At 52.9% G+C, this 15254-nt stretch overlaps 1 protein-coding gene across 46 annotated transcripts in view; it reads right to left on the reverse strand.

Annotated features, from left to right (window-relative positions):
* Nucleotides 1-372: 372 nt before the first annotated feature.
* Nucleotides 373-15254, reverse strand: part of CELF4 (CUGBP Elav-like family member 4) — an 818464-nt gene continuing 803582 nt past the window's right edge. For 20 of the 46 annotated variants that reach the window (XM_044431420.1, XM_044431416.1, XM_044431430.1 and 17 more), the window contains 2 exons: nucleotides 12155-12238; nucleotides 373-500 (listed from right to left, as the gene is read on the reverse strand). In XM_044431420.1, the coding sequence (XP_044287355.1) occupies nucleotides 373-500; nucleotides 12155-12238 (212 nt within the window). Of the gene's footprint in view, nucleotides 501-12094; nucleotides 12239-15254 lie in introns of all 46 variants that reach the window. The other 26 variants (XM_044431439.1, XM_044431451.1, XM_044431442.1 and 23 more) reach the window with 2 other exon arrangements.

Below are 15254 nucleotides of genomic sequence, written 5' to 3' on the forward strand. Positions count from 1 at the left end.
CCCTTTTGTGCCCCTCATGGTCCTCTCCTCTGAAATGACCGGGTGGTCCCCAAGAAGGAAATAGATTCAAAAGAGGGAAGCGGATCCTTACATCTTGCAAGCGCAATCGAAAGCACGGGCTGGTAAATGCAAGATCGCAGAACCTGTCTTGGATCGCCCTTTCCGTAACCGACAGTCACGCTTGAGCCAGCGGTTCCCACGCCATGCGCAGGGTTCTGAAAGGGCTCAAGAAGAGAAGGCAGAACCTCCAAGGTTACAGGGTCAGGGTCTGCGACACAAGAGGCGCTCCCGGACCACAGGTGACGCTCCCTGCCCCCCTCCCCGACAGTTACCTGTGCTAGACCTTGCTCAGCCAGTGTCTCCCAGCATCCTTCAGTAAGGGCGGTTAGCATCTTTTGGCCTCTTCAGCTGCACCTTCAGCCTCTTCATGCCGATCTGGAAGCCATTCATCGCTTGGATGGCAGCTTGGGCGCTGGCGGGATTGTCAAAGCTCACAAAGCCTGTTGAAAGACAAGGGGATGCGCAGGTTCAACCGGCTGAAGCGGCTTGCGGACCTCCCCACACACAAGATCCTTTCAAGAATGAACATGGAGAGCAGGCGAAGGAGCTGGTGGAGAAGAGGATGACCAGATGGCTCTCGATGGGGGGTGATCTGGATGCTCGGGTCTGCGTGGATGGGAAGGGGGGGGGTCTGAATGGAACCGGCCAAACCTGCCCTGTGCTGAGACCGGACAGAGAGGTGAGGGGGAGGCGAGCGATGGGCGGCTCGGCTGGGGCCAAGGACAGAAGACACTCTTGCCACTGCTCATTGGAGTGCGAGGTCTGAGGGACGGCGGTTCCTAGGTCCTGAGCTGTGCCAATTCTTGCAGGGGAGAGGAGACCGGAAGGATGATGGGAGGAGAGGGTACATCCAAAACGGGTGGGGACATCTAATGGCTGTAGGGGTCATGGGAGTTTTAGCTGTTGTCCAGGATGAGTTGGTCTCAAGACTGACTGAGGAAACTCAAGAAGCATTTGGTTGTGGTGGGTCAGCAAGCAGAACATTGGGTCGTGAGACCTTGTGTTCACACTGCTTCTTGGTCACGGAAAGGAGCGGGAGAACATTTCTGAGCTTGCCTGAATTCTCAGGAAATCAGCTCCCTCTAAGTTTTGCCTCACCTCCAGGGTTGCTTTTGAGCCCCTTTTTGCCCCGTGGGAGGGCAGGTCATCCGAATGGCTGCAGCGTGCATTTCTGTGCAAATTTGTCAAAAGCATGCACCTCTCCCACTGACTAGCACAGAAATGTTTACGCTCTGAAAAATGTGCTTTCTGAAGTATGCATTTTTGAAACGCGTGCTGTTTGGACACGATAGCAAGTTTGGGGATTGGCAAAACTTTCTTCGAATAAGGCCTCCCTCCTCACATCCAAGACTGCACAGAGGACGTCCGCATGGTCTATGAACAGAAATAAGCCTAGCCACTGACTCGTGGGGTTGGCGACTCACTCAGCACCGGTTTCACAGCCAGCTCTCTCTGTTGCACAAAGCCATTCGTGATACACTTCACCAGATCAAGTGAGAAGGTCTTTGATTTTTTGCTAGTTCCTATAGTCCCAGTCTGAGTGGGATGGTGGAAACTGGAGAGCTGCAACAGCAGGGGGTTGGACCCGGTGGCCTTCTTGGCCCCTCCCAACTCCGCTCTTCTTTGATTCTATAGGACTGCTTCATACAAGAAAGCTGATCTTGGTGTAGGGGAAACGTCCATTTGTAAGGCAGCCCTATACGTGTTTTGGCGGCCGTTGCTCTTTTTCTGCCTCCGGCTGTAGGCAGCTTCCCATGAAGGAGACTGAGCAGGTTATCCAGAGCTCAGGTGGGATTCGGATCTGGCCATCGACAAATCCCCACGGCTGGGCTGGTAGCTCGAAGGTCAGTGAGCCAATTCCCACACGACTGCTGGCCTCACACCTGACAGCAGCCAATTTTGGGGTTCCGTGACTTCTTCCCCGATGTCCCGGCAATGGAGGGGTGTGACATGGGGGAACCGCGTTACTGCCAAAGGGCAGGTTGGGCTGAGAGGAAGGAGAGCCCTTGGCATTCTCCAAAGCAGTGTAGGAAGAAGCTCTGAAGGAGAGGGTGGACGCACCGGCCCATGTCACTCGCCCCACATTCTCACTTCTCCAGTCTTAAGACTGGCTTGTTCTGAATGTCGAGGCATTTTAACATTCCCGTGCACCTTCATAGCCTTTAGCAACGCTGGGTGAGAGAGGGTGGGCGGTGACCCTCGGTATAAGAGCAAGCCCTTGGAGCACATCTCTGCGTTCACTGGTGCAGTACAGGCGGACTCACACCAATTCACACCTGTTGACTGTTCCAGGGCACCCAAGTTCCTTCCCTATCCTGGGGTTGATCACAAGCACCAAGGGCTCAGGGAGATGTGATTTGGAGTTCCTGATCAGGAATTCTGTTTTAATTCATGTGTTTGCTCATTTTTATGGCGCTCTCACTAGTCAAGGAAAGCATGCACCCCTTCCTCTCACGCTTTCCCCAGTCTAAATCTTGCCCAAAGTGCCCATTACTCTAATTTCATTGTATTTATACCCGGCCTTTTAACTTCTTGCAAGGAACCCTGTGCAGTCTTCCCCTCATCCATGTTATCCTTGGGTTGAACCAACAGAGAGTGACTAGCCCAGAGTTACCCAGGGAGCTTCATAGCCAAGTGGGGAGTAGAACCCGGGTTCCTGCTACGTCCCAACACCACTGGAGGACTCTGGTTATGGGGCTGGATGCCACTTCTGAATCTGAACTAACATTTTGTTGCTACAGAGCAGTGGGTGGCTTCTGAATCATGGGAAGTGGAAGTCCTGGATTGCCCCCTTTTCTTTCTTTCCTCCTGCAAAAACCCCCCATGCCACACAAGAAGGAGAGGTTTTGACTTTGTGGTGTGTGTTTTTAGGGGCTACGGCAGGCTGCACCGCTGCCCCCCATTCTCCTTTGCTCCCCTCAACCAGCAACGTAAACTTCCGCATCTCTTCTAGACATTTGCCTGGTCTGCCAAAAGATTAAGGACCTTTTTCATTCCCGGGGTGGGGAACAAAGGGGCAACCCTGGACTTTAGTAGATCTCTTCCCCCCTCTTTTCTACTCCAGTAGGTTCAGATGAAACCCCCAAAGCACAGCCCTGGATTTGAGCTCCAGCAGCTGCAATCACCGCAAGTCAAAGTAACAGTCCCTCTGAGATGGGATGGTGGCACCTGCCCTTGTGAAGAGCTCAGGCCAAACCGGAGCATCGGCTCCTTCTCTCCCTTACAGATCTGGTTCCACCTTCAGGGTGGCTCCTGCTGCTGGAGGGCTAGAACCCAGATCTCCTGGGTCCTCAGGCCAACGCTCCTACCGCCGTGGGAGGACCACCACTGGTTCTCCTGAGCTCCTTGGTGGTGGTGCGAATGGGGGGCAACTGAGAGGGACGCTGGCCATATCGTGAAACCTGCTATGGAGGTCAGATCTTGCCTTTGAATACGTGTATGTTTGACCACGCAGTGACCTTGACGTCTTCTCAGGATTTGGTTGACACCAATCCGTGCACCACTGGGGACGTGCTTTGGGTTGGGCTGGCCCTCATAGGACCTAGTGCATAGAATTGCAGGGCCCATGGAAATCCTTCCCCTCCTTTGGACAACAAAGAGGGAACAAGAGAAGGAGAGGTTAAAAACCTCTAAGCTCTCTCTGTGCCTATGTTAATTAATAATCAGAGAAATATATGTACCAGTCTGAAGATGATTGGTAGGAGGACAGGGTTTTGTGATAAATCTATTTTATGTTTTTTTCCCAGGGATTATGTAAAAAGGCTGTGCTAAATAAATGATTTAGCAGGGCAGTAAAGGACCAAGAAATTTGCAAGCGTTGCAGCTCAGGGCATCTGATATGCCTCGTTTTGCAAAGTTGCCAGCTCTGAAACATGGGAGTTCTTATTTGAAGGAGTGTCCAGGGAAAGTCCAGCTGCATGTCCAATGCGGAATCGTCCCTTCTGCACCAGGGGACCCACAGCCTGTGCAAAAGGGCTTTTATGATCCTAAAAGGAACCCTGGAATTGCGTGCAAAGGGGAAATTCTCCGTCTTGGAATGCTCTGAAATGAGCGTGGCTGCTTGTTACTGGGGTTATCCGTAGGATGTGCTAAAGTGGGAGACCTGCGAGAATTTTGGACCCAACGGAAGCTGAGCTGGCCCTGGGGGGGCTGCCCCAAGGGTGGGGTGCTAGGAGCAAGCAATATTCATAGAAAAGCAGCCAGAGGGGCAGCTGCAGTTGCTCTGTGCAAGGCAGCAAGGAGTGAAGGCTGAAGGGAAGCGGACGGCAAGGAGGCCCGGGAGGTCACAGCAAAAGCCTAAGCACCGTCTAGCACTAGCCAGCACCTTTCCTCCCCTTGTCCAAAGAAAGAGGACTGTCCACCCAAGAGGACTGCTCCCCTAGAACAACTGCAACACCCCCCAGGGAGCAGGCCAACATGCATAGCAAAGAACCCGCCACTTTAGCAGAATGATGACTGGGCAAGAAAATCCTTTGCAACCAGTTCTTGCTTAAGACTACCGAATGATACAGGATTGCACCAGGGGCAGGAGCCCCCGTGCTGTCAGGAATGGATGCCTGCAAAGGGGTCCAAATGCATTGCAGAATGCTCTCTGCGCAGTGAATGTCTGCAGCTGACTCGAACGAACGAGCCAAGCCACATGTGGGGATCTAATATTCTTTCTAAACCCTGAAAAAGCCCGGTTGTGTGCAGTGCGTGGAAGAAAGACTCTGGTGCACCACCAGCTTCGTGGGCCCTGGTCTTCCTGTTCTCACAGCTGTTTGTGTCTCCCTGAATTCTGCATATCTTTTTATTTTTGTAATCCGATTTTAATAGCTGGGCAGCGCAATCCAGTGCAGCTGCTGTACGTGTTCAAGTTTGGGGGGAAAAAGAGACAAAGAAAGATGAAGGTCAGTGCCGTCCCGCAAAATGTTGGCATCTTCCAAGGCAGCATTGCCTAGTGCTACTTTCTGTGGAGCCCAACTGAACTCAATAGGACTTACTTCTGAGTAAGTCTATGCAGGCTTATGGAAGCAGAATAAAGGAACAGCTGCAAATGGGTGGAAACAGATGCCGTCTGTGTGTGTACACAGAGAACTGGGAATTTAACCCCGCCTTTGTCTGACAGAGTTGAGTGTCACCTTCTAATAAATGAGCTTCTATATGGGAAAATTGTGATACAAGCAGGGAAAATGCAAAGTTAGTTTTCATTGATTTGTCACATAATTTCTCCATGTAGGAGTTCATTTATAAGAAAGACTAACTACAGAATAATTGCCTAGAAAAATCACCTCATGCCACAGTGGATAAAAATCGATGATTTAAAAAAATAAAAAAATATTGGAGGTTTTGGATTTAAATTGGATTAAAAAAACAAATTGTGGTAAGCATCTCTCCTTCATATATATATATATATATATATATATATATATATATGAATGAGATTGAAAATCAAGTCTGAAATAATGCAAACACACAAGTTAAAGTGTCTACTTATAATCCGTAAAAAGGGAACCTTGACTGCTCCTCAGACATATTGGATTAGAACCTGCCTTTCCACTGGGGGAGAAGCTCTGAGGTGCAGTCGTGTGAACAACAGGAGAACTTGTGCACTGCATCCTTCACCGCCTCCTCCTCCTCCTGCTCCCAAGGCATCGCTGGCACCAGGATCCGGGGGATCCCATCCTGCGTCTCCCGAGCACCATCCACAGAGACACCAGGCTGAAGGCTCCGTGCTCTTGCTTTATGCCTCCCGCCAACTCAGGCCCTCTGCTGCGTTAAAATCACGAATTATGAACATCTGCAGCTTCTGCCCACCAGCTGCCTGCGCGTTTGCATTCGGTCTGGTGGAAAAGTGCCCGTCTGCCTATAGACAGCTATGCTTTCTTTTGGGAAGTTCTGGACACTTGCGGCCCGGTCCCGTGCATGTTGACCCGGGAGTGAGAATGCACGGGATTGTTGCCACTAGCCTGGCTTTGCACCCTTCCCTGTGAGCAGAGAGAGCAAAGCTGACAGGAAGCTCATTTCTAAGCAGCTGCAGCTGCCCTGCTTGAGGGTTCTGGATTCTCCTTCTCGGCTGTGCCAAGGCGGGTCTCTTAGTTTCAAACCGAAGTGTTCGGATGGTTAGTTGTGAGCACGCTTGCACGCTCAGGAAACATCTGCTTGGCCAAATGGGCAGCCTTTCCATTTCCTCCGGGATTTTAAGAAGGACTTCAAGCGTTTGGCCGGACATTTCAAGTGAGCAAGGCCAAGCACCGGCCTGCCTTGCTTCTGCAGCGCTTGTCCGTCTGTTCCCAGCCCTGAGCCCCTGCCTCGTCCTTTGTCCGCTTCTGGGTTCTACCCCCTGGCCAACTGCCTCCCCTCTCCTTTTCTGGTGTCCTGCTTCTTCCGCCTTCCCTTCTAAGGCATCCTATGTCTCTTCCCCAGCTTCCTTCTCTGAGAGCCAGTGTGGCGTAGTGGTTAAGAGCACGGGACCGGGACTCAGACGATCCGGGTTCGAGTCCCCGCTCGGCCATGGAGCCAGCTGGGTGACTCTGGGCCAGTCACAGGCTCTCAGCCCAACCTACCTCACAGGGTTGTTGTTGTGGGGGTAAGATGGAGGAGGAGAATGATGTCAGCTGCCTTGAGCCCTTTGTAGGAAAAAGGCAGAATATACATCAAAAAATAAAAATAATAAAAAAAAATTCTGCTCGGTGACTGACTCCATTCCTCTCTCGGCCTTTCCACAGGATGCTTCCCTTCCTGGGAGCTGAGCAGCTCCAATGGGAGCAGCCCAGTCCCTCTGGGCTGTGCCCGTTCCCCGCCTCACTGCAGCAGCTCCTCAGACCCCCCGGGACTTCCGTCCAGTGCCATTCTTCACCCTCCTGCCCCCGTTTCACTGCAGCAGAGACTGCGCCGTTAGACCTTTAGGAGCCCGGCAAGCGCTTGGCTTTGCGATATTGTGCAAGCCCTGCCTTTTCATTCGCCTTCCTGTCTTGGCCTTGCACGTTTTGGAGGCTCACAGACCAAGAGAGAGAGAGATGCAGCTTGCGCGATGCAAATCTCATTCTTTTGCTTGCAAAACTCTCAAATGCTCATTGTATTCCCTTCCCAGAGCGTGCTCCTTGGGCCCCAATGGAGACCTGAAAAAGGATGGCACATGCTTTCTCAGTGCACGTTGAGTTGCAGCCCCGGATTTGGCCATGTCGCTCTCAGACCTATTGTCTATTGTGGCATTCGGATGTAATGCGTTTTTCATTTATTCCACCCCAGGTAAGCTTCGCAGTGCCAGAGAGAGCGGAACAAAAGCAGGGCTGCTGCAGCTCATGTCTAGAGTCTGACTGCTGAGGCTGGCTGGGAAAGGCAGAGCTGCCTCTTTAACTTTCCAGCCACAAACAGCTGTTCTTTCTGCAGACATGCTTGCTAGGACTGAAAGTTTTGGTAAGTCGGCGGATAACTGACAGTTAGATTTATCTCCCCAATAAGCAATCAACATTATAATAAAGGAAAAATGCTTTCCGTGCACCTTTGAGAGTGCATCAGAAATTAATCTAAACATCAAATTAATTATAGTTTGTAAAATGAATAGTGGCTCACGGCCCTAATACTTCCCTGGCTCTTCTCCCGTCACCCTCCCGTGGGCTGCCTACCTCCGAAAACTCCCCTGATTGCCTGGACGCCGCTGCAGATGTGGGTGGAGGACAAGGAGTTTTATGGGCCTCAATTTTTCATTCACACCTTCCCATCCAACTGGAGCGTTTGCCTCCCACCGTTAACAGCCCGGCGGCGGCCGAGTTCGTCAAGGTGTTCCAGCAAGGATTAAACTTTGCCGAAGGGCAAGGCAAGGCCATGGACTGAGCCCCTGGAGGGCTCTGGGGCTGCCCTAAAAGTCATGCCTGGGGGGTGGAACGCGGCTCTCTCTGCTCAAAAGCCAGTAGCCACCGAAAGCCCCCTCCACCCCAGCTCACACGAGCCCTGTCTGCCGAGACAGCATTCTTGGGAGGAGAGGAACGCAAAGCAAACTGCAGCTAGCTCTTTGCCGGCTGCTGCATGGGAGGAGAGGCCCGCAGGTATTGAGCACCACGGAGCGTGGCCAGGCCAGGGGCCGCCTGCCGTGTGCTGAAGGATCCCATGGGGAGGAGGCATCTTCCGTTCTGCACCTCAGTTGTGGGTTCGGGTTGCTTGCCCTGAGTGTTCACTCACTGGGGGGGATGTGGGGCAGGCAACACACCTGGTGGATCCTGCTCCCCCCTTAGGAAGGTGAGAAGCTTGCCAGGTAAGGGAACCGGAAAGCCCCCTACGCTCTGCGGCGGAAGCTCCCTGCATGTGGTCCTTGCATAGCAAGGCCTCGCCGTCCTTCTTCTGCGGAAAGGCTGCGTCCGCCCTGCTGCTCGGGGGAGCCCTCCGGCCGATTCTGCAGCATCAGGTGCCTCCCGGCTGTCTTTAAGCCACGGCAGGCCTATGGGCTGCACCTTCCCTTACTTTTGGAAATGCCATAAGCTCCTGTTAACCCAGCAGTCAGCCCATGGAGGGGGGTGGGGGTCGAACATGGCAGTCGGGGCTTTCTCGAGGTCAAAGTGGCTGTGGGTTGTTGCTGTTGTCATTGCTGTATTGCATTCACGCCGCACCTTTCTTCCTTCTTGCGAGAAGCCAGACCAGCTTGGCTAGTCCTCCTTCACCCTGTTTTATTCTCACAACATCGATGCTGTGAGTGGGGTTCAGCTGACTGGCACCCAGGGCACTTCATGCCTGAGTGGTGACTAGAACCTGGCCAGCACAACACCCTAACCACTGCCCACACTGGTACAGGACTATGCATTCTTGAAACATGGCTGGCCATGTCTGTCCGTCCGTCCATTCATCCGCCCGTCCATCCAAATATTTATATACCACCCCATTCCCATTGGCTCTGGGTGGTTTGCAAGAAATTAAGAGCAATAGTGATTAAAGCTGGCTAAGGCAACATATTAAATAAAACTGACATGGGAGCTAATCTGCAAAGGCCTGTCGGAAGAGATATGCCTTTAAGTCCCTCTTAAAGGTAAGAATTTGGGAAATCAGAGGCATCTTTCTTGGCAGACAATTTCGCAGCTTAGGGGCAACCACTGAAAAAGTTATCTGGGTGGCTGACATTAATCTTACAGAAGTGGGCTTCAGAGGTTTATCCCCAGAGGACTTTAGCTGGTGGGGCAAAGTGTATGGCCAAAGGTCCTCCTGAAGGTATTTTGGACCCAAGCCATGCAGGGTATTAACGATAAATACTAACACCTTGTACTGCATCCAGAAATGTACTGGTAAGCAGCACAAAGACTTTAAAACAGGTGGTATGTGTTCCTTCCATGATGTCCCAGAGACTGGCTTGGCTTCCACTTTTGTACTAGTTTCAGGAGTGGGCGCAAGGTTATTCTTACTGTGAACTGTGGGCTGTTCATGGGTAACAAACCACGGCTTGCTATTGGGACTGGGTTCACATGACGCAATTCATGACTCAACCTTTGCGCATGGATTATCATGTTGTGTGAACCCAGCCGGACTCTTGCTGCATCTGCCTGCTTAGCATGATATATGTGGATTCATCAGGGGCACCTGACCCAGTGCTAACGGTCTGGGGACACAGATTTTTGGTGCTGATCAGTGACTGGATAAGGACCCATCATCGGATGCATGTGTCACCTTCCTGCTACAACCTTCCCCAATCTGGGACCTTCCAGATGCTCTGGACTACAAATCCCATGATCTCCAGACACCATGCAGCATAGTCCTGTTGGGGGAACTGGATGGGAATTGTGGTCGAACAGGTCTGGAGAACATCAGATGGGGGAAGGTTGCAGTGGACAGGTGGCACATGGGTGATGGTTCTTCATCCAAGGACTCAACAGCACATTCCATAGAGGGCAGGGTTGGATCAGGGCGAGGGAGTTGGATTCATTTCTCGATAGAAAGGCAAAATTCCCTGGCAGATTTTAACAAGCCTGTTTCTTTTGCTATACTTAGAATCCAGTAACTTTTCACTTGTGTTCAGAAATTAATGCCTTATTTTAATGCAGCCTGTGGGACGGGATGCTGGACACTGTATGGTCCCATGATGGACAGAGGCTTTGCTCAAAATATGATCAGACTGAAGAGGAAGGGTGTGAAACTAGTTTGTTTCCAGTTTGTGAAACCAGTTTTTGGGCTTTGGTGGGACTTTTGCAGTAGGTCTCAAGTCTGCTTCGATGAGGCCATCGGACAGAAGTCTTCATGCCCATCTGTCATACACACTGTTGGACTTTCAGAAACAATTGCCCAGTTGTTACACATCGGTGTAAAAAAAATAAAAAATCAAATCTTGTTTTCTGTTGCTAATGGGGGTAGTTTTTCTGTACCAACAGCATTATGCATGGGTGAAAAGTCTTTTAGCTTTCCTAAAGATGATGGGAACCTGATCCTTTGAAGAAGAAGTTAATCAGACCCCTGTTGAAACCAGACTGGAGTGCAGACTCACTCTTTCCTTTCCCCCCAGAACCTTGGCAGCACCTGTGAAAGGGACCTCGGGGTGCTGGTTGACTGCAGGCTGAACATGAGCCAGCAGTGTGATGTGGTGGCCAAGAGGGCGAGCGCCACCCTTGGTTGCATAGCCAGAAGTGTGGCTTCTCGATCGAGAGGGGTATTACTGCCACTCCATATGATTCTGGTGTGCCCGCAACCGGAGTATTTGAGTTCAATTCTGGGGGGCCCAATACGAGAGGGATATAACCAGGTTGGAATCAGTGCAGCGAAGGCCACTAGGATGGTGACTGGTTTGCAAGGTAAGCCATATCAGAAGAGACTGAGGGAGCAGAGTCTTTTCAGCCTTGAGAGGAGGAGACTCAGAGGGGACCTGTTAGCAATGTACAGGTACGTGAGAGGGTGCCACGCAGAGGTGGGTCAAGACCGTTTTTCCCCTGCAGTGGAGGGCAGGATGCCTTCCAATGGAGCCAAGCTCAAGGAACCAAGGTTCACTTTGGGTGCCAGGAAGTCCTTCCTGATGGCTAGGCTCCTGAGGGTATGGAATGGGCTTCCATGGGAGGGGGTTCAAGGACAGGCTGGACATGCACACGGTAGACAAAGCCTCCATTTTTCAGGGTGGCCAGAGCGTGTGTGATACCCCCGCTCCTCCAACACATCTGGGGGCAGATGTTTTCCTCCGTATTCTGAGCCTCACTTGTGTTACTTCGGAGACACCCAGTGTGTCGCCCTGGGCCAGGGGAGTCAGGAGCCTGGATGTGGGCTGGGGCTGGGCACGACAAGGAGGACGAGAATCCCTCCAGACCGCTCAGTGACCCCTTGGTCCTTCGGGGCTGGGGCTTTGGGGGAGAATGGGAGGGCTGAAAAATGTGAGGGGATGGCAGGAGGGGGATGAATGCCGCCCGAGCCGTTTCCCAAACCCCATGGGAGAACATCACATCCAAGACAGTGAACAGCAGCACAAGAGGGGGAAGGAGCGAGGATGGGGACAACCTACAAAGAATCCAGACATAGGGATCACATTCTCCAACATGCACTTTTGAGTCCTGCAGCCAAGCCCTTCCGCCTCTGGTCAAAAGAGCCCACCCTCTCCGCTCTCCGGGCACCACCTCCCGCAGCCGGCCGGCCTCCCCGGGTGCTGGGCCCTGCCGGATCGGAGGGCTCGCCTCCCCGCCACCCGGACTCTGATCCGGCATGAGGCGCCTCCGCTCCCGCCCGTGGGCTCTCCGCTTGCCTTCCCAGGGCACAGCACCTCCCCATTCCATCGACCAGGACCTGGGATGCCGCCCAAGGGCCGCTGGGCCTCTCTGTACCGGGGCAAACAGTTCCGAGGATGAGACAGTGAGAAAGGGGGGGGGGGGGGCGGGGGGGGGGGGGGAAAAAGGGGGGAGGGGCAAAGGGGGAGAGAGGGGGGGGGGGGAGGGCGGTGGTGGGTGGGGAAAAACGGTATATCAACAAAGGTAAATTGAGAAAAAAAACCAGCTAAGTAAAGTTACAAAAAGTATAGCAGTTTGAGGGAAAAAATGGTAAAAGTAGTTCAGAGAAAGTTCCTTCCCTGGATGAATCTAATTGTTTTGTTATCTTTACCCACCAAAGCATTTACTTTGGTTTGTCGCCCGATCCACAAACACTTTCGAGGAGATGACATTACCGAATGGCAGGAACATCTGCATCAGCTCTGCGTCCCCAAACTCCTGGGGCAGATGGTAGATAAACAGGTTGCAGCCCTCTGGTCCTGCGGGCGAGATGAAGGAGAGAGAGAAAGGCAAGCTAAGGAGCCTGGGAATCAAGGAGCACGGCCGGCACCGAACGCGAGGTTTGCTGCATGGAGCGTTTTCCTCTGGTATGAGAAGACCTTCCCTGCACACACTAAGCTAGCCTCTCAGGGCAAAAGAGACCTTCCCTGCACACAATCAGCTAGCCTCTCAGGGCAAAAGAGACCTTCCCTGCACACAGTAAGCTAGCCTCTCCGGGCAAAAGAGACCTTCCCTGCACACAGTAAGCTAACCTCTCCGGGCAAAAGAGACCTTCCCTGCACACAGTAAGCTAGCCTCTCAGGGAAAGGGGGTTCTACTGCAGCCTTCTTCAAAGCACGCTCATTTTCAGCATCCAAGGGGCAGGTCGACAAGGCATCACTGCACTGGCAACTTTAGTCATAGATTGTGCTGGTGGCATAGATTGTGGTGTCCCACAACTGGCCATGCATGGCAGCTGCCGCTGAGCATGTTTGTCATATCACAGCCAGCAAGGCCTATGTCCAGGGATGATGGGAACTGTAGTTCCAATCACCTGGAGAACAGCAGGTGGCCTATCCTGCTCTAGACCTAGGGTGGGATGGACACCCTGTTCATGGAGGACCGCCCCTTAAACAGGCCTTCTCCACTCGAAGGCCTGTTCTAACCCAGCATAAAGACGAAGAACCGCCAGGGGGAAGAGCTGATGGGCCTTGGAGTTGTCCACAAGCAGTTGGTGCCTGGACAGCGGGAGAGCAGGCATGGGATCCCAGTCACCATCTCCTCTGTTCTGGTGAGTTGAACAGAACTTCTATTTAAATCCCGGCAGCTCAGCTCTCACTCTGCACCATCTGCCAAGCAGCCCCTGCAAGCCTAATGCAATTGCGTGCCCTCCTTTCAGTGGTGCAGGCCCCCTTCCGGGGGCGGGGGCTTCTTCGTCTCCTTGGGCAGCCAGGGGCCCTCCTCCCGCTGCACCAGGGGCTTTTGGCAGCCCCCTTCCCCATCGTCCTGCTTCCCCCAGGCCATTGGCCTGCAAACATGGGCTTCTTGAGCTCCTGGCCTGGGCCCTCCACCTCCTCCTCCGCCCCACCCCACCACACACACACCAGGGCTCAGCTGCCATGGCAGAGTCCTGTCATGAAAGTTCCTCCAGAATGACAGACAGCCCTCCCTCCAAGAGGCTTCTGTCCTTGTGAAGCTTCTTTCCTTTCCTTTCCTTTCCTTTCCTTTCCTTTCCTTTCCTTTCCTTTCCTTGGAGGGAGCTTTGGGGAGCCGGCCAAGACAAGGCTGCTTCAGCCGATCCCGGAGGGTGAGGGGTTCCCTGTTGCCATGGCAGAAATGCAACCTTCTTCTCTCCTGGCCCTTGCTAGCACTGGCACTCGTGGGGGTCCCAGCCGGCCGGTCACCTGCCTCTGGGCTGCGGATTGCCACCTCCCTTGTCCCAAAGGAGGAAGGTGCCCTCGGCCGACATGGCACGACTGCTGTCTGCCCGAACGTGAGAAAAAATTATTTCAGTGTTCCTGGGGTGTGTGTGGGAGGCGAGCTCTCCATGAGCCATGACATGGCCGTGCGAGTGGGGGTAGGACTGGGGAGATATGGTTTCGGGTCTTCGGTTGTCCATGAAGCTCCCTGGTTGATGTTGGGCCGATCACCAATTCTCAGCCTAAAGTACCTCATGGGTTCTCTTAACCCATGAAGAGGGCCATCTTTGGCCATGCCGTGGGAAGACATTCTGGGTTCTTTTCCTGTTTCTTTTTCTAGACAAAAGGTAAGAAACTGGCTGGGCCAGGCTAAGGCCTTTCCCAGGTTGTCGCAATCAGGTGTGCTTCAGGAGACCCATTCGGCTACAGGTCACATCTTTCCCGGGCAGCATGGCCTATGATGGAGATGATGGGAACTCCAACCCAACACATCTTGAGCACACCAGGCTGGGGAAGGCCAGGTATGCAGTCCAAACTCCTGTGTAGTCCCTGGATTGATGGAGGGTGGGGCGGTGGTGGGTAGGGAGAGAGGCAGTTCATCAACAAAAGTAAATTGAGGGGTGGGGGGTTCAGCTGAGTAAAGTTACACAAGGTTTAGCACTGTGGGAAAAATGGCAAAACTAGTTCAGAGAAAGTTCCTTTCTTGGATTAATCTCATTGTTTTCTTACTTGGCCCTGAATCAAATCAAGGGAGAGCTCTCCCTAGAAGCAAACATGGCCAAGCTGAGGCTAGGCTACTTTGGGCACCTCATGAGAAGGTGATGATGTTTGTCCATCGCTTTCGATGAGGACCTTGACATCTAACGGGTTGTGAGCTGTCCACGGTGTGTCCGCAGGTGGCTGATAAGGCCGATGCGGGCACGGAGTGTTCTGCCACTTGTCGGGCAGACGTGTGTGGGCACCATTGTTGCAATGTTTGCAACTCTGGCTTTACGGACTGCTCGCTTCTCTTGTGCCATGGTTATGTTATGGGACTCTCTGAGAAGGTGGGACTCTCTGAGAAGACCAACAGGCTCTGGGAAGCTGAAGGCGGAAGAAGGAAGGCCAGACGAGAGATGGATTGACTCCATAGAGGGAGCCACAGTCCTGGACTGGGAACCGTTGAGCAGGGCTGTCATGCGTACATCATTTGGGAAGGCTTTCCTTCTGAGGGTCGCCATAAGCCAGAGATGACCTGACCACACACCATCCAGGAAGTCTGCATGCTGTCTCCGGTCCTGGGCATTAGTATGCCACAATTCTGGCTACTGGCCATGGGCATGCGGAGATGGCCTGCTCAGTCCCTTCCTGATAAGGGTCCCAGCAGCTGGACACACCAGCAAGCATCTGCTTCAAAGGGAAAGGGGTGATCCAGGCCCTGATCTTGCAAGGAAATGTGCGAGAAAGGAAAGGCTCGACACGGCCTTTCTAAAGACACGGGTCTGGTTCTCCAAAGAGAGGGGCCACTTGGACTCAGTTGTGTGACTGATTTTGATGGCAGCATCTGAGACGGAATCTGGCGGGACCATCGCCATAGAAGTCTCTTTCCCTGAAGTTC

The sequence above is a fragment of the Varanus komodoensis genome, unplaced genomic scaffold, assembly GCF_004798865.1.
Source record: "Varanus komodoensis strain SLA01 unplaced genomic scaffold, ASM479886v1 scaffold22, whole genome shotgun sequence".
Lineage (NCBI taxonomy): Eukaryota > Metazoa > Chordata > Lepidosauria > Squamata > Varanidae > Varanus > Varanus komodoensis.